The 19,626-nt window shown below is 37.0% G+C and overlaps 1 protein-coding gene across 1 annotated transcript in view; it reads right to left on the bottom strand.

Moving 5' to 3' along the window:
• ALDH1L2 (aldehyde dehydrogenase 1 family member L2) overlaps window positions 1–19,626 on the bottom strand; it is a 34,629-nt gene that overhangs the window by 14,049 nt on the left and 954 nt on the right. Inside the window, 10 exon segments of the mRNA XM_071551044.1 lie at window positions 238–357; window positions 1,043–1,190; window positions 2,048–2,139; window positions 3,881–4,006; window positions 4,406–4,540; window positions 5,593–5,682; window positions 7,232–7,333; window positions 8,156–8,321; window positions 11,746–11,980; window positions 14,362–14,503. Of these exon segments, the coding sequence (XP_071407145.1) occupies window positions 238–357; window positions 1,043–1,190; window positions 2,048–2,139; window positions 3,881–4,006; window positions 4,406–4,540; window positions 5,593–5,682; window positions 7,232–7,333; window positions 8,156–8,321; window positions 11,746–11,980; window positions 14,362–14,503 (1,356 nt within the window).

The following is a 19,626-nucleotide window of genomic DNA, read 5'->3' as shown; positions in this document are numbered from 1 at the left end:
GTTTGCAAAGCTAAACTGGAATAAAAGCAAGGTGAAACATATAGCTGGGTATGGAAATTGATGTAGTAATTGAAGTGGAAGTAGGATATTTTTGCTTTGACTGTGAAGTAAATTGAAACTTGAAATTATTTCTAGAGATTTTTTAATACATATCATATGGTTTTAAAATTAGCAATACTCAGGTAATGTTTTAGATTTTTTTAATAGGCAAAAAAATGAAATTTAGAAATCACTTACTGATCCATCTGCTGGATTTACAGTGTCATATGTTTTTCCATCATCAGCATTTATAAACTGCCCATTTATGAAACACTGGTATGGCATATTCACAGTCATGTTGTTAATATTTTTTGAAACCTGAAAGAAATAAACAAATTAATTTAAATTTTTAATATTTAATATTTTAATGCAGTTTAACAAGATTTTGATATCTGCAGCCAATATCCAGATGCATTTTGGCATTTATATATGGCTGTTTGAAGTAAAATATAACAGAAACCACGTTCTCCCTCAATGCTAATGACCACAGTTAAGCAGATTTCTGTATTTCTTTTATCACTGGATCTCTATGTTTAAACTATTACCAGGTCCTGGTTAAGACCAGTCTTAGTGGATTACAGTCAAATTTATAATTCTCTGATTCAAGAAAATCTGACTTGCTTAATGACTTAAAAACCCACAGAATCCTCCTCTCACACAAATTTTTCAGATTCTTAGGAGAAAAATCTGGCACTGTACCCCTGGAAAGCAGAGGGTCAGGAACAATTCTGGCTGAAGCACACTGGCAGTACAGTGCAGGGGAGGTAGGAATATGTGCCCAGGTGTGATCTACTCTACTGCTTGTTCTTGTCTCCTGGTTTCTGCAACGCTGTAAGTGACATTACAATATACTTCCATTCCAAAATACAAATATATAAAATTTTGTATAACCAAATATTTATTTGCTTTCCTACTGCAATAAACAGTCTAATAAAATCCATTGTCTACCCTTCCCTACAGCCCAAGAAGGACTAAGCAATAAATGCAAAATAAAAGGTCTTACATAATCAATTACTAACTCTTCCTCTTTGTCTTCTCCTCTGAATTTTCTGACAGCCATTTGAATAAAATCTGCAAACTTAGTGGCCATATACACATCTTCATTCTGTAGTTGAAGTCCACTATATTTCTGTTTGATCTCCTCTAGCATTCTAAAGATTTTGAAGAAAGAATAAGTTAAATTACAAATTAAAGAATTCTTCAGATAATAGAATCATTAGAAGATTGAAAGGGACCAAACTGAGCACCAGTTTTTATGCACATGAATATGTATGTATGTTTCTCTGACAACAGGGGCAAGAAGTTGTGCATTGTACTGAAACATGTTAGTTTAATTGGGGTGCTATGGAAAAGAAAACGTCAGTTCTGCAAGGCTCCTAGGTAAACTTTAGGAAAGAAATGACAGATAGGAGATACTGATACACTTTTGAAAAACAGTATTTGGGATTACTCTAACCAATATATGGAAGACATTGAGACTGGTAAGTAATAAGCATAGTAACCAGTTTGTTTAAAAAACCCTGAAATGCTAGTTTTATATTATGGCCTGGAATATCTGAGCTGCAAACAGAAGGTAAATTAGGTAACCCAAACTATGAAGAACTCAGTGCACTTGTAAGCATGGGACCAATTCTTTCTTTGAAAGGCTCCTTTATCCATCTGGGGAGCTCTTTGCTCGGGTCTCCAGTCAGTCCCTGGTCTTGAGATACTTGTCAGTGCAAGCAGACAAGTTTGAGCATCCCCATGCTCCCCTCTGTGTCTGATGTTCCTGAAGTCTACAGAAATCTTCCTTCAGTAGAAAGAGCAGGATTACATCAATATGTCCTAACTTTGGGAGAAGAACTGTACTACATTTTCAAAGGTAGGAGGGGGAATAGTTAAGAGTACTGTAAAACAGAGTGGGATTATTTTTTAACACAACTTTGTCAACCCTGACTTAAAAGTACAGTAACAACTTTATTTTCATCAACTTTGTCTTCAAAATTTTGTTATTTTGAGTATTTTTTACCTGACAACATGCATAGACGATGCTCCAGATTTGAAGAAGTCTGTGGAATCCTCAATTACAGCAACATTGCTTAAAATTCCCTTCCAAATAGCCTAACAATATATAAAATTAACAGAGACAATAATGAATAATCTTCTAATTACAAGAAGTATTTATCAAACTCTATTTTCTATGGTATCTGGTCCTACAACATGTATTATTTCTAAGGTTTCTAAAACACAAAGTTATTTTACGAGGGTCTAGAACAGTCTAGAGACCTGACGTCAGAAAATAATTTTCTCAGCCTAGCTGATCAAAAAATATTATTTTGCCCATGATAATTTTACCTTATCAGGCAAGAAACTACAATTTCCAGGCCCATTTTTAAAAGATTTTTTTATCCTTAAAATAACAACTTCCCATTTCATTATGGAATACGTTGTCCGTAGAGGCAAGGACAGCCTGGAGCACTTTGTGGCTGGATTGATGGCATTTCAGGCCCCTGGACGGAGCAGGTAAGTAGCTTAAGCTGCATGCATGACATGGCAAAATGAATAAATGACTGTCAATGTATATTTCAATTTATTATAATTAGGTTTCAGAATTAGCAGGTAGTGTCATGAACTGATGACTTTATATTTCTTTTTGCTATTTTCTCGGTCAGTCAGTAGCTCCAGGCAGCCCTTAGGTTGCTGGCAAGCAGGTTCAAGGTAATCTGGAAGCAGCAGTTTAAAATATTAGTGCATCAAGCTGCCTTATCTGTGCCAAAAGTTAATAAACCTGTAGCAGAGTTAACAAAAGAGAACATATCTATGACTGACTCATCTGCTCTGGCACAGAACTTCAATGACAAATGCGGCTTTCAGCTAAGCCCCTGACATTTACTACAGAGGGATGGACTTCAGGAGAGGGCAGAAAAGTGCCTCTCTGGCTATGAAAGTTTTCTGCTCCAGCTGTCCCATCCCTCTGCCAGATGCCCCCATATGCGTGGTTGTGGTAGAAGTGACAGCACGCACAGGTACAATGAGAAAACTGCTTTTGCTTTCAGATTGCTGTTCTAAGACACCCTGGGGCTTGTTCAACAGGACCATTTTGAACACATCCTAGTGATTAACAGCACAGTGAAACAGGATTCCAGAATTGTCCAAGTGTCTCAGTGTTGAAAACCTCACTGCTATGAGGCAAAGGTTCATTTGCTTTTCCTTGCTACCACCTTCATCATTCATAGATATTTATCATAACTGATGCCCCAATCACTGTCTTTTTATCACTTTTATCTGAAAGAAAACTTTGTAAAGTGACATACGAGTGCTTTTGTGAAATTCCTGTTTCACCTAAATTAATGTCAATAGCTCAACATTCATCCCCATACTAAGTATGTATGTATGGCCAAACTTCACGAACGAAGATTTGGGAAGGGCTTTCCCCAGGTGGGGGTGTGCCCTTCCAGCCTGTGCAGTGGATTTTTTAGGTGAGGCTCAGCGTGCGCAGAACTGGCCCCACCGTTTAAGTCCCAAGGTCCATCTGCCATGGCCGAGTGAGCTTGGACGGTGACAGTGAAGTCCTCAGGACTGTCTACAGCACTCGGTACTAACCGGGGCTGACCCTGCTGAGCATCCGGGATGGGATGGCAGGGAGGCATTGAACTGCCCGGTACGGTCTCCACTGAGACTCGAACTCACGACCTTGTGATCAGAGTCCGGAGTGCTTACCATTACACCACGGGACCGCATACTAAGTACATTTTATCAAAAAGCAATTTGCATGACTAGATAAAAGAAATGCCTTGCCAATAATAAGTATGCAATGCTTTATTGTGAAGCAATATCCTACTAAAGCAGTTTGTTGAATTACCCTAATATCTTCTGCCATCTTTTTCTCCTCCTCTGTAAGTTCCAGGGCAGTTGTTTCATCAGCTGAGAAGTATTTGGATGCAGGGATCATTTTTCCATCTTCAAACTGCAGATTTCTCACTAGTACCTGGAAAATAAGAGGATATGATTTTAAATTGTCTAGGAGATAGTACATCCTTATGTGAAGAGCTTTTAGGTATTAATACTTCTATTGAAATGGTAAAATAAATAACTTGAAGAAAAGTTGATATGATGCAGGCAATTTAGCACAGGCCACTCCTACCTGTTTTTCAGATTCTCTCCTAGTATTAGGACATTTTACTCTGTATTGGAAATGCATATGGATTGACTGAGAAGCAAAACATTAATTTCTTCTCTATAGGATGGTAGGGGATTGATAACCTCCAAGCAAATTAGCTGTCTGCCATTAGCAGCTGGATTTGTGTAGCCTGACAATTCCACACTATTTGTACTTCTTGATAAAGTTATTCTATCCATGCTTATGTTTGCCAGACTGAGCACTTACCATCTTCCCATCATTTCCAAAAACGACTAGACCATTCTTGGTTACAAGTCCTGGTCTTGAAGCACCTTTTATTGCCAGCTCTTGTCCAGCAGGCACTGAAGCATCAAATAATGATGACCCGTAAAAAGTAACCACCTAAAAACAGGTATAATCAAAAATGTGCAGATTCTAAACATGCTCTAAAATTTTAACAATTACATGACACTGTTTTGAAAATTTAATATAATACAAATAAAGTATATGTACCTGTAGATGGAAAACATGTTACAAAATTATTTCTAGATCTTTACAACCCAGGACGTGAAAATTCACAAGCTGCCTAAACCTGCAAAGCTGCTGAGCTCTAACAACGTGCATGCTGGAACCAGGGCAGGAAGGGAAGCAGCTTTTGTCAGTGCACACCCAGAGTGAGACCAGCAGCAGCCTGACTGTGACTGGTGGGGTCCAGCTCTGCTCCCAGGTTGGCAGTGGTGAACACTGCCTTTCTCTTGGCTACTTCTGTTCCTTCTGGCCTCTCAAATCAGCAACAGTTCCTGGACATTAGAGCAGAACTGGGATTTTGGAGCAGCCTACCAGCAGATGACTAATAGTTAAATAACAAAATCTGGACATCACATCCAGGAATGATAATGTGAGTTTTAAAATATGTAAGTACAATCAAATATATAAAATATATAGTATCCTTAATACACTGGAAGGAATTAGTTGCTTTTGGATAAAATGAGATAAGATTTATTTCTGCAAATGACCTCGGCCTAAATCTCCTTAAAAATAAAACCCTCTGTTATTTCCGTAGTTCACAGTGTTTCATTTTATTATCAATACTGTGATGTTGTCCACTGTACAGCATTATACTGTAATGCATGTCTGCTTCCCAAAATGACTGGCACTGTCTGGTTCTTCTCTTACCTTTTTGCCATGCCCTATTTTTTCAGATATTATTCTTATCTTTCTTCAAATTAAATGAATATATGATTAAAAAACTCTTATCTACTGTGTTCTGTACATTTTGTTTAGAACGTTCTGTTCTAGATATATACAAAACATACGGTCATAAAATTAGGGCTACTCCAATGTAACTCTCATATGTATTCACTTGTATGCAGACACCTTTAATTTTTACAATAAAAAAGGGTAAAAAAGAGGGTGCAGAAAAGAACAATACCCTTCTGGTGTTCAGAGCATACCTGGCCATTTATTGTTGTCCATGCTCCAGGCACTTTATCATGCCCTCTAATCCAATTGTGTAAAGCTGCTGCAGGTTGGTCCCAGGAGATCTAAGAAATCAAGACATGTCAGCTAATTCTTCTCTGTTTAGGTATAAATCAAGTTAGTAATGTTTTCCTATATAAGAGTTACAAATTCTCCTTCCTTCTCTTTCAACCATTCATGTGTTTAAGAACGCAGAAAGGGTCTGGTGTAATGAAGGAGGGAGGATCAGTGATCTCCAGATGACTGGAGATCAAAGACCTACCAAATGCTCCTAACACTTCTCACACTAATAAAATGAAAATATAACTCTTACTACTAAGTATTCATTCTTAATGAATCCTATGATTAACAAATGTAATAAGCATACTATGAATAAAAATAAGAGTATGTCGGGGGTATCACCTTCTGCTCAAAATAATCTATATTTCTTGGAAAATAAGTTCTCTAATAAATCTACAAACTTCTATTAAAATATTCTCTAATCATGTATTGCTCCTTTATAAATTGTTCCATAAATGGAATCGCGACTACAACTTGCAATTCCTGCAAACCTTTGAGGAAAAAGGAAATAATGTTTTAAGAATGCCACGTACATTTAATATGAAACACCAGAGAAATTGTATTGCTTTATCTTTGCAGAATTGTGACTAAATCTGCCAAAATGAATTAAAATATCAGAATAGCTATTAAATAACAAAACTCCGGTATTCAGCATCCTTCTTAGGTTAAACAGAAAGAATATTGAGACTCAAGTTTCAAGACAATACAAATAATTTTACACCAGGGAGATTAGGCTACTTCTCTCCAAGAAAGCCCCTTAAATATTATGTTATGCTATATTTTATAGATTAAGAAAAATATCCTTATGAAAAGTTATTTGTTTATAAGGTAAGCCAGGAATTTTAGTGTGATTAAAAAGCATCACCTACAATACTTCAGGTCAAAAGGATTTCATTAAGCATGGACAAGAGATCAAAACTGTTGGAATAATTTCTATTTTTTTCTTTCTTTTTTTTTTAAATTTTGTACTGGTTCAGAAAAGGAAGAGCAGGTATTTTGGGCAGCATTCACTATCATTTTATGGTGACCTTTCCAACCACATAGAATATCAGCTCATGCAGGTGGTGCTAAGATAAAATAATTCCTATATAGGTATTTAAATATTTTTTTTTATCTGTTGTTTGTTTACATGACCTGTGTTGGGTTTTCCTGGTGCTAGCAGGAAAGGTGCCAGCACTTGCTTTTCCTAACATCAAGTCTGTTTCTGATAGAGACTTTCATATGGCCTGTTGGTAAACAAAGACAGCTATCTTGATTTAATGTTGAATTTACAAGTATGGTAATATATTGAGAATCCACTGAAAGTGCAGATGCCTTCTGGCTGCCTGTATGATCCCAAACAGGACACCAAGTTTCTAAATACATGTAACTGCTGAAAGGTAATAGGAACTAAAACTAGGGCTCCATTACATGCATCCTTTGAGTTATCCCAGGAAAAGGAGGTGCAGAAACAACTCAGTTAAAATTCATGTTAACTTCATATTGCTGCTATTGCAATCAGAGTTAATAACTTCTCTAATGCTATGCACAAACTCCAGTGTTATTTAACTCTACCTCTGCATTTTCCTTTTTCTGGATACCCTCATATGTTGCTCCTTCTTTTGGCTGAGGTATACGAGGGGCTTTCCCGTCAGCAATGAGATGTACAGCTTCCACCTAAGTGAGAAAGTAACAGATTTAATGTTAGCTTGGTTCACCTTTCTTTCCTCAGTCATATTTGTGAATGACAGCAAAAGGTGAATTGGTTTGTTGGTTTTTTTTTTAACTAGGATTTCCAAAATCTAAGGGACCAATGCTGCCCTGATTGACATACATATACGTTTAACTTCTTTGGCAAAAGAAATAGCCTCCAAAATTTGATGGGAGTACCCAGTCAAAAAACTTAGAGCAGCTGCCTAAAATTCTGCAGGACAAAAACGTGGCTCAGTATGATTGTATTCAACTTCTTTTTCTTTCTGCAGAAAGTTACTTCTCTGTATTTCAGTGGAGAGATGAAAAAAATCTCTAATGAACAATGCTTAGTATTTTTGATTCATTTTCTTTTATTCACTTTAAAAATATAGAAAAAAACCCCACAAGCTTAAAAAACCCAAAGCCAATCCACCAAAGCTTGGAGCTTAAAACACCAACTCCCTACCCTTTCTCTAAAAATGTCACTCCTAACTTTTTGCTCTCTCTAAGCTTTAAAAGATTTCATCTTGTAAAAACATTTTAAAAATCTATGGGAAGAGCTACATTCCAAACAAATTCAACTTGTTGCCATCTGTGGAAACAGAATATGCTCTGCCTGCTGTCAGCAACAAATATTCTGAGGTCACATCCTCAGCTGTTGTGCAGCCGCACAGCTTCACCGAAGTCTAGAATTTGGCTGAGCACCACAACCTCTGTCTTTCCAAATGCATACATCTTGTTTATATTTCCTTTACTTTCAAGCTCTTTTCCTGTTAAAAAGCTGGTATTTAGTACAGCTAAACATACCATAGCCTTTATGCCTTCTGGGAAGAGAAACCGGTTATAGAGGTCATCCACAGTATCATTTTGGCCAACATCACATTCTCGCTGCAGAAGTATTGGTCCAGTGTCCAAACCATCATCAGCCCAAAAAATAGTAAATCCTGCTTTCTTATCTCCTTGAATTAAAGTCCTGGACATAAAAAACCAAAACTTGCAGTAAATACAGACAGTATGAAAGTAGCCAGGGATGTCCTCATGTGTTACACAATCATTTTCTTCAGGGAGATAGAAAAGAAAATCCTAACCATTTTCAATATACTTTAATTGCTCACCTTACAGTCAAAGACCCACCATTTTGGTACTGTTGGTATGTGGCTGTCACAAGGTGACATATGAACACAAGCTGCAACTGAACCCAGGCTATCACACAGATCATTATGGTGATTATTTTAGAAGTATTATTAGCGGTAAGACATACTGAGCAAAAGTTCTGCAAGAGTTATGACAGAATTTGAAAGATGGAAGCATCTAACAGCATATTATCTTAGTAATTCATGGTTGCTTACTGTAATTAGCCCAGCCTCATCTGCAGGTCAACAAGGGAAATACAGTTGTCACGCAGCTGAAAAAGAGCTAAGCTCAGAGTGAAAAATGATGAACATACAACTGTTCAAAGAAAAGTTATTAAGGGAATTAAGGGTACCCAGCCAGATTCTCAGGTGCTGTGCATGAACACAGCAATGCTTACAATGGACCTATGCTGGTTTACCTCAGCTCAGGATTTGCTTTTGAATCTAAAGGGAACTTCTGCCACTTAAAGTTTTCCAGTTCTCCTTTGGCATGTGCCTCAGAATGATGGAAAACCAGACTGAAGCATGTTTAAGGGAGCAGCCAGAAATGGAGAGGAAAAAATATTCCTGCACGATTTTAACTCCTTGCAAACACCAGTGCTGTTTTAAGTAGTGCATATCTCATGTAAGTATTCCCTTGGCAGTTCATACTGTAACAGGATCATCCAAGACCTGGATTATACATAGGAAAATTCATTATTAATCGTAAGCACTGAAATCTACATTACTGAAAGATGTAAAGCACACAGAACATCATGCAGAACAAGGGACAAACTCCAAAGACAACTGGGGAAATTGTCAGATGTAACAGAAGTGAGAGCTTACACAAGTTTGACTAGCCCATATCTGACCTTTCAATCATGTAAGCAACATTTCTTCTGTTTTCTACTCTCAAAATTCCAAAAGAGCACTCTGGTGAGAAGTGGATATTGTTAGCATGGCACTGGATGAGAAGGTTTCATGGGCAAATGCCCCTGATTCTGAATAGGTGACAGTATGAAAACTACTGTGTGCCCCCTCCTCTGTCCACCTGCAGGGGGCTGCTGATAACAGAGTGGTCCTTTAGCCATGACTAATTCCCAAAGGTTTTCTTGGCCGTCTTGAGGAGATAAAGGGTCTGAACAGCACCAGGGCTGTAGCCATAACATACGAAAGAAGTAGTGATGAGAGCAAAGGTTGAGAAGGTGAAACACAAGAATAGTTAGCCAAGGCCAAATCCTAGTTTAGTTTAAAGGCCTCAGGACAAGTCTTTACCTGGGAAGGGCAGGAGGAATATGCAAAACAGAGCAAGAAGTGGTGATACAGCACTGTGATACATTCCCATTTCTAGGAACCTTCACTTCAGGAACTTCCTGAAAGAGTTTGTAACTTCCTGTGTAACAGATCTTGATGAACTTTTCCTCCATGAAAGCCTCCTTCTGGAGCTCTCTAGGTGTGAAGTTCCAAACTCTAAGAACAGACTGCATGGAGTGGAAGCATCTCCTTCATTTCATCAAATCCTGCTAGCTGGTCTCTTTGCTGGCTGCCCCCTAACTTTTGACTTAGAATGAGCATTCATTCCTTGTTCACCTTTCCATGTCTTTCACAGTTTAATGCACAGCTAGAGTATTTCCTTCCCAACAACCTCTTTTCCAGTCTGAAGACTCCATGCTTTGTCTGCTAACATGTGAAAGCTGTTCTATACCTTGACTATCTTTCTTAGTCTTTTTTTAAACATATCTAGTTCATGTTCCAACTGAGATGCAGACAGTATCTAAGAACTTTCGATGGCCTCTTTTCTGAGTTGCAACAATTATCTTTAATACTGCTTATATATAATCAGGGAGGTTTGCTGCTTGTATACATTACTTTATGGCTTTTAATTTTGAATTTGAATTCTCATTTTCTTTATCTCACTTTCACATTACCACATTTATCCATTTGCATAGGAAGTGTATTCTTTATTACAGCTTGAAATCAGAGTGACTGGTCTAAAGTTCCCTGGCTTTCTCTTTCAGCCCCTTTAAAACTGGTATTGCTCTTGCTGTTTTTCCAGTCATCTGTACCAACATAATCTTAGGAAACAGAAATTCTGCAGGTTGTCTCAAATCTGCAGCTTCAAATTTGCTTGAAAGTTCCCTGATCCTGAATGAATATGAGATGCTTATTCATTCATCAGTTTACCTAAAATCTCTTCTATTTACAGTTTAGCTCAAGAAAATTGTTTTGACTTATGCTACACAAGAAAGGGCTGTAGGATAGAAACATCTTAACCTCCTTCATCTTGAGTACCAATACAGAGTTCCTACTATGATATTCTCTTTCATAAGCAGCTTTGTTAAATCAAACACCTCTATAACCCTATATACCTCCCACCTGTAATGTATTTGGGAGAAACTGTTATTATTCAATTCTATGCCTTAAAAAGTTGGTTCTTTATTTCTTTTCTGGACTGTCTGACTTAATTTTCACCTGATTTGCCAGAGTTTACGCCCTTTTGCTATTTTACTCACTTGGACACAAGTGACACTTTTTGAAGGATTTCCTTACATCTGTAATAGTCTCCTTTACATGTCTGTTTAAGTACTCCAGCTTAGCATTTTTTCCAGTAAGGATAAAAATTAACAAAATAAAACAAAATATGCTTTTACTTTGAAACCACAACACTCTGCCTTTAGATAATCACAACGCTGCCTCTAAGATTCTTTTTAAATTGTTTCTTTATATTTAGACAATTTCTTATTGAATTTAAACACTGATAATGGCATTTCTGCTGTCATAAGAATGCTAGATCTGAGTCTTCTGTGGTCATTATTGCAGTGTAGTTCTTTCAGGGTAACAGTTTGAACCTAGCCCTGTGCATTGCTCAGAAGGACAGCAAGAAAAGGTTTTATTCTTGTGAATTCTCTTCTGTTCTCCCATTCTGTGAAATCTTAGGCACTGCATAAACCCTATTCTAATAGTTAACTAGTGTTTGTGGGGGATGAGCCACAAAGGGAGTGTCCTGTTTATAGAAACTCCAGATTGTCAATTTGCCTCTGTGAGTAAAATACATGAATGTACAGATCACATCACTGATCTTCCCAGAATAACAGCTGCACTGGCATTGGAAATAATAATGAATCTTAGGTATGAAGTGCAGTTCACGAACCAAATAGTCAGCTGCTTCAGAGAAGTTCCTTCAGAGCAGTTGCAAGACAACAGAACTGTGCCAGCATTTACATGAGTAATGGGTGCAGACCAACATCCTACCAGGACAAACATAGTCTGGAGTACAAAACTCACCAGTTGATTGCAGAAGCTCCTCGGTGGCGAGGTAGGATGGATGGATGGTAAATAATAGACCCATGTTTTGGACAGTCAATAACATCCATGGGGATAAACTGTGTACAGAATGGAAGGACATTTAGCTCTGCTCCAACTGATTTGTAGGCTGCAACTACTTCCTGGATAGGCTTGCCTTTAGCTCTCCATCTGGGGAACTTAAAAACAGGAGTGCCGTCCTTCTCCGCTGCCAGTGCTGAGGGGTGAGAACAAATTTTTTTTAATTCATGTTTTGTGTTAAAAATTCAAACTGAAATCAGGAGAGATATGGCCTGACAACTCAAGTAGATCATCAAGTATGTGATTACAGAGAGCCCATTGTACTGTTCTGTGTGCTATTTAAAATCCTTTGTCCTTTGATTCATCCTGTATTTGATTCTCATTCCTATAGCTTATGTCATTCTCAACTTTACGTTCACTCTTATGACTTGGCAAAATAAGTACCAATGAAAGCAGAAAAGAATGAAGAATGACTGCTTAAGAATCATAGAATCGATTGGGTAGGAAAAGACCTCCGAGATCATCGAGTCCAACCCTTGGTCCAACTCCAGTCCGTTTACCAGATCATGGCACTCAGTGCCATGGCCAAGCTCAGTTAAAAAAAAAAAGAAAAAAAAAGAGAGAGTGACACTTCATTTCTTGTCCAGTCATTACATTTTCCTGCAATTGGTTTGGTTTAGCAGAACTTAGTTTTCTATCTTCAGCAATTTTTATGAGAATATGACTATGTAAAACTAAGATTCTTTCATGTCAGCAGCATTTTGCCATATGGTGCAAATAATTACAGATGCTAGTGGACTTCAGAAATTTCTTTAAAATTCTGTTTACTGATGCCTTCTGGGTATGCTTTCACTTGTCAGTGAGACACAATAGCTACACCCAAAACTACACTCAAAGGTGAGAAAAAACAACTGCACTAACTGCACAGAGATGTTTGATAAATCCCATTGCACAACCACTTAATAGCTAATCACACAACAAGACAGTTAAGTCAAATTTTACGTCTGTTGATTTTTTGGGTAATAGGAAGAAAAGGGAAAAAAAGAAGAGGTATGGAAATTCACCCAACTTAATTTATATTTCTAAAAACATATTTATCCTTTACTTTCTCTTTTTCACTTATGAAATTGGATCTTGAGAGTGACTTGAAGTATCTTTAGTGTGTTAACTGAGGTCTTGTGTAAACACTTACTAAAATGTCATTCCATGGAAGTGAGTGTGTGCTGCAGTAAGTTTTAGAAACAAAAACTGGAGCCGTCTGAGGACACAGAAATTTCAGAAAATTTTACTTGAGACTTAAGCACTTTGAGTCATCTGGAAGTAAAAAGCAAGAAAGTATCTAGTAATTTCCTTTCTTTTTTTTTATTTCAATCAGGAGAGCCATAAACTAATTCAATAGTTTAGTTGAAATAAAAACATGATCAAAAGATCGGAAGATTTATTTAGTTGCATTTGTTAGTGTAATAACTGTACAAGAATAATTGATATAATGTAACCACATTATGCTACATTGTATCTAATATAATCTTATGATATTTAATCCACCCAGAGCCAGGTAGTGAAATTTTCTTCTTCTAAACTATAAGGTGCCTCCTTTAATTCTTCCAAAGTGTGATTAAATCTTTTAATGAGGTAGAGCTGAGAATCATATGCTAACCTGTGGGTTTCTTAGCCTAGGTAAGCAAAATCTGTGCTTGATTCTTCCCTCATAAGAGTTCTGTAAAAACGTGTCAGGACCAGACCAAAACCAGAAAAAAAAAAAACAAACAAACAAACAACCAAAAGAAACTTGAGACAGCTCAGGGAATGTAGTTTCAACTTTAGATTATCCATAAAGGTACATTCCATTCTGGCACTTCTATTTGCTAATCATATTAACTCACTATCTTTGTGCCTCTGAAAATAAAACAAAACAAAACAAAACAAAACAAAAAGTTACAATTCAGATGGTTCCACAATGGCTTCTTTGTCATGCTGCATTCTCTTGTCCGAGTACAATTCTGAATAACTGTCAAACAACTTTCTTTAGGAAGTCTAGAAAATCCTTATGCACTTGGCAATGGAAAAAGGGAGAGCAAAGCCTCCTCTAACCTTTTTAATGTGTTTTCCATACTCCACGTTGAAGAAGAATAGACTCTGCAGGTACACTGCCGCACACACTCTTGTCAGAAAGGACAGAAATCAGGGACAGTCTTGGCTCCATGCTTTGAGTGTCCCAGACAGCACAGTGAAGCAAGGGCCAGACATTTGTGCCTGAGTACAGGCTCACAGCTATTTGCTTTAAGATAGAGATCAAGTTCAGGACAATTACCCCTGGGATGTACACTCAAATAAAGCATCCAGATTAATTTTATTTTTCCAGTACCATGGGTAGAAACAACTTTTAAATACTGATACACTGACAAGGTTAAACTGGTTCTGGGACTTCTGTTTGCTAAAGCATAATTCTTGTGCTGAATTCAGTATAATAAAGGCAATATATGCAAGTCATTCCCATATAGATACCACCTTCTCACGAAAAGGCAAGTTTGTTATGCATGCCTGTAATTTTAACATTTGAATTAAGGTTACACTTACCCAACGGATCAGCTTGTCCATTCTTGTCAGGCACTGTGAATACACCCACAACTTTATGTCCCTCTTTTCTCAGCTTGTTATAAACTTCTTGTCCAAAAATACTTTGACCTATAAGGGCTAGCTTTAGCTTATGTTGATAAGCCTAGTAAAAAGAATTAAAAGAAAACATGTTCCAGGATGCAAAGAAAATATCTTACATTGTTGCTTACATTTCTCTCTTCCTCTTTCTTTATCAATGTTCATTTTTATTTAAAATGAAACAGTCTTTCTACCCTAAATGCCTTTGTAGAAATAATATTTTTTGAGCTTAATGACAGACAACATACATTTCAGAGAGACCATAATTCACGCAGAAGTATCATCTGATACTGTCACTGATGTTTACATGGCTTTTCTAGAATTTTCATCAGACAACTACACTGCTTCCCCTAAGAGGCTCCATGATCTTATTCATACTCAGAACTAAAAAGACAAGAAATGAAAATACATTTTTTGAAACAGGTACATAAAACACTTTTTCTAGGCATAAACTATATGCCTGTAACATGCCCTCTAAATCCCCATAATTAAACAGGGGTGTATTATCTGTGGTTAACATGTATAGGCTAAAGACAAGCTTGCATTGTTCCTGCTAGGTTAAAAGTAATGATCATCCATTTGATCCTTCTACAAGGAAATTCTGCTAAATGTGAGGTTCCCTTGCTGGACTTCCACTGCCTGCTGTGTTTGGATCCCAGTACGCTGGACATTTGATTTTAAACTTCTTCAGGATGAGTAGGTGCAAGTAACCACCTCCACCTTTTTTTTCTTATTTATGACAGTTAGAATCACAACACCATGATGGTATCAGGATATCAGGTCCTGCTTTGTTTTTCAAGTGATTGCACCCTGAGAAAGCTACTAATTCATTCAGAGTCCCTTTAGATTTAGGTTACAGTTGTGCTCCTCTCCCTCCCTATCCCCAGTCCCCCACCTCTCATACCTCCTTTATTCCAGAACTGGTATTCCTGTAGCTGCACAAACTGGATTACGCTACTGAAGTAGGAAGGCACTGACCTGACAAAATGTGGCTTATTCTTAACTGGATCTATTCACTGATCTGGTTCATTGCACTGCCACGAGTCCTAACAAAGGTCCAGCAGGGGAGCAAGAATGAGCATGCAAGCGTGGCAGAAGGGTGAGCTGTCTCTGTATGCACTGTCTTTGCATTTATAGTCAGCTTCAGGAAAATGAAAAACCTTTGAAAAACAAATGGACTAGTGGAGCTGGTTAAAAAGGAAAGCTCCACAGAGAATAAACAGAAAACATATCTTCCTCAAAGGTAAATCTGGTACAAACTATTCCCTGACTCAAACCATACAGATCCCTCCTTTTAGGAGGCCTGAATGAAAGGTAGAAAGTAAGTCCACATTCTCCCCATCTTTATTCTTAAATTCATCTTTCCCAACTGGACTTTAACTTCCACTTTTTCCTTATGACCCATTAAAGGAATTAAAGCACTGTTTGAAGGTCTTAACCACCGACATTTGTTTTGTTTGTATGTTGGCACTTGTATGTTCTTCTCTTTCCTCCTCTTTTCCCTTTCTTGTGGTGCTGGTACATTAGGATACTTTGACTAAGCCAGTTATTGATTGGATAAAAAAGGGTCTACACTGCCATCAGATCATATGACAAAGTGAAATGTCCTGAAAAACAGGTTACTCAAACCCACAGTCCATTAATTAAAATTTATTTCACGATGACATATTATGGATGTGTCTTCAAGTTACATTGTAGTTGTGCAGCCAGTCTTACAAAAAGGAGTTAAAAATTGGTAGGTTCCATTACAGGAATATTGAATTGTGCTCTTTATTTTTGATATGTAACAATAGGAAATAACTATTTCTTCCAGAGACAATATTTTCCCTCAGAATAAAACTGCATAGTAAAACTGTCCCTGTATTGCAGCATTACTCAGCCACCAGTGTCACTGCAGTAGAAATAGGCAGCAAGATGCAAAGGTGGGCATAACTCAGGCTCTTGCAAAATCAAATGGTTACAATTGGCTGGTAAAAAACATCTGTGAGACTGGTACCAACACTGCAGTGGTGGCAGCTATACCTAAAATAGTCCATCCACTATTTTGTTCTTAATAAAGACAAGACTTTGTTCTGTTTTACCATGAGCACAGTCCTTGCAATCCTTATGCAACAAGGCTCAATAGATGCAGGTATCATTCACTATCAATGCTCTGTGATGGATATCCTTACCTATACAGCAGAAATGTTGCTGCATTAAAAAAACCATCTATCAGATTTTTGCAAACATTTTCATTATACCAGTCAAGTTGGATCACTGAACATGTCTGGCATGGTGTGAAATCCTCTGATTTCTGTACTGTTCTAATTTACAGGGGTAGACCAGCTAGTATACTAAAGAAATGTAAAAGGCAGTCCAGATGAGACTTATTTATTCTACTTCTGTCCTTTTCCTAACATCTGTCAGTAAGGACACATGTCTGGAAGGGATCTTCTTAGCTAACAAATCAAGCCCTCTGCCATCACACTCTGTCATGTCATATGATTGCTTTTATAAATTTACCTGACCTTCTTTTTAAAGTACTTTCAAAGCACCCACTGCTGTACTCTGCTGCTTTTCTGATACTTGGCCAATCTTCTTCTAATTTTAAGTTCCAAATTTATCACCATTTTAGGAGTTACTTTTTCTTCATTTACTCCGAAGGTGTTAATAACATATGCATCCTCCATTATGAAACTTTTGGTTCACATTACCTGGTGAATAAATCTGATTCTGTCATTACACAGAATGGCATACCAGTTCTGCTTCCAAATCATGAGTTGCTTTAAATTGACACAGTTTCAGTAAAGCTACACATGCTTGATTTATTTTAGTTGTGGAACTGAGTAAACAAATGGTGAGAAGCAAACAGAGAATACAGTCCCCAAATGAGTAACAAAAAACCCGAAACCAAAACACAAAACAAAACCTCCTACAAATAACCCCAAACCAAACCAAACAAAACACAAAAACAATTTTAAAACTCCAACTTAATCCAAAACTGGCAAGACTAAGAAAATTGCAGAGCCATTTCTTCATTGTAGTGTACAAAAACATTAGCCTGGCAATAAATCAGTTCTGCTGTCTCATCCATACAGAAAGTAACTCAAATGGGGAGTGGTTTCAATTGCAAGATGGATCTGGTAACTGTGCCATGACCAGTGATTCTTGAATTACCTCTCCAATGAGTGGTACATGTGTATTGCATGACATCTGGCTTAGACTGGTAGCACATTAACAGATACAATGCCATCGGTAGAAAGCAGGAGGTGAACCCACAAGTCCATTACATACAGATTTTCTACTGAGTCAAAAAACAAGAGAAATCTATGTGGAATGGCTTGCATGGTCAGACAACAAGTTCAGACCTCCATTTTCTGTTTCACTTGAAAAATTAGTTGAACAACTGTATGAGATCTTATAGCCACCCTGCATCTTCTTTTGGAAACTCTCCTGAAGCATTTTTACCTAAACTTACTTAGATCTCCAAAAGTGGGGAATTATTTTAGAAGGATTTATTATTAATATAACACTTAATCAAAACAAAAAGCTTGATATTATACATAAAAGAAAAACAGTTTGGTGCTTTCTTTCTTACAAAAATGGCTCATTTGGGCCAGTGTACCATTGCTAGCATTCATCAAGAATCTGTAGAAAATAAGTTTGTTAAAGATCACCAAAACAATCTTGGTTTTGAATAATGTACTAGCTGGATACTTCATCATTATGACTAACATACACAAAGATCAAACTTTTTATTGTTTCTGAAAGTGATGTTAACAAATTATATTACATTTCTTTTTCAGTTGCTTGGCTGAGTATGAATGTGTAGCACACACGAACAGCTGCAAGTGAAGATTAATGACCATGTAATATCAGAATGGATCTTTTGCTGCACTTTTGCAAGATTACCCAATTCCTAGTTATAGGAAACAGTGAAATTCAGGTGGCTTAGGAAGATCTGGCCTTCCTTTTATGACTAATCATAGAATAATGTAGTTATTATGACAGTGTTGCCAAAATATAAGAATTTAAGAAAGCTGGTGTTCACACTATTGTAATTCTGTTGTTGTCATTGTCTCAACTTTTAATTTCTTAACTTTCTATTTCATTTATAACATAAACACATTAACAGTAATTATATTTCTTTAACTCAAGTACTCATGATCTGAATGAAGAAAATAATATAAAGCATAAAACCTGAGAACTGTTTGCACAAGCAATCTTATCTTGAATGCTCAATGTGCCAGAAAGCCATCCACGTCTATGTGACTGCCTCAATATGAAAGCACAGATTTAACTTCCATATTTAAAAATTGTGTCCACATGATCTGTTCCATACTGAAATTGATTTTACAATAGCTCATTAGAAGATATGCAGTATTTTAATGCTTTATTCCGATCTAGTTTGTTTTTTTCCTCCAAAACACTTAACCAAAAATAAAACTCACAAACAGAATTAAGCACTGCATAGATAAGCAGCCTGACAAATGCTGGTAACTATCTTGTCAAGTTCTAGTTCCTAAAAATGGAAGAGAAGTCCAACAGCTACATTTTCTCTCTAAGAGAGTCTAAAGTTACAAAAGCTCTCCATAGGAGAATATTTATTTCATAGATAAAAATAATTTCCTGTTACTGCCTCTTTTGTATGTGTGTCTAACATTCAATTGGTTATCAGTTTCTAATCAAATTTCTTGAAAACTAAGAGTTACTAACTGCTACTCTGGTTATGAGGTTTACTATCAAAAAATTATTGCAGTGTTTTACTTAGTTTGTGTAAGAATTTAGTGAGGATAATAATTATTTTAATGTTACATCTTTTTAGAAGTAACATAGAATTATGCCTTCTTTAAAAAACAGTACTGCAACTTTATTTCTACTGAGATCCCCCTACATGTGCTAAAATTCCAGTGCCTACAAATAGAAACCTATAGTAGAGCTCCGCCCCCATTTACATACACATCCACGGGCAACGTGTTCCCACCATTCACTCATTCATTCTCATTTTTTGGCACTGCTGATCGCATTTCCTAAAAGCCTGTGTTAAACCTCTTTATTCTAACCCCTTCCACGTAGATACCTTCAGAGGATTGCTATTCTCATATTAGACTGAGCAGTGAAACACAAAAGATTCAACAGCCTCTAGGAAAGAAAAAAACCCTTCTCCTCGCCTCATTCAACTTGCAAGATCTGCACATCTGGACAATT

The sequence above is a fragment of the Pithys albifrons genome, chromosome 3 (genome assembly GCF_047495875.1).
Source record: "Pithys albifrons albifrons isolate INPA30051 chromosome 3, PitAlb_v1, whole genome shotgun sequence".
NCBI lineage: Eukaryota > Metazoa > Chordata > Aves > Passeriformes > Thamnophilidae > Pithys > Pithys albifrons.
The sequence above is the reverse complement of the archived record's forward strand: the minus strand, read 5'-3'. Positions and strand labels throughout refer to the sequence as shown.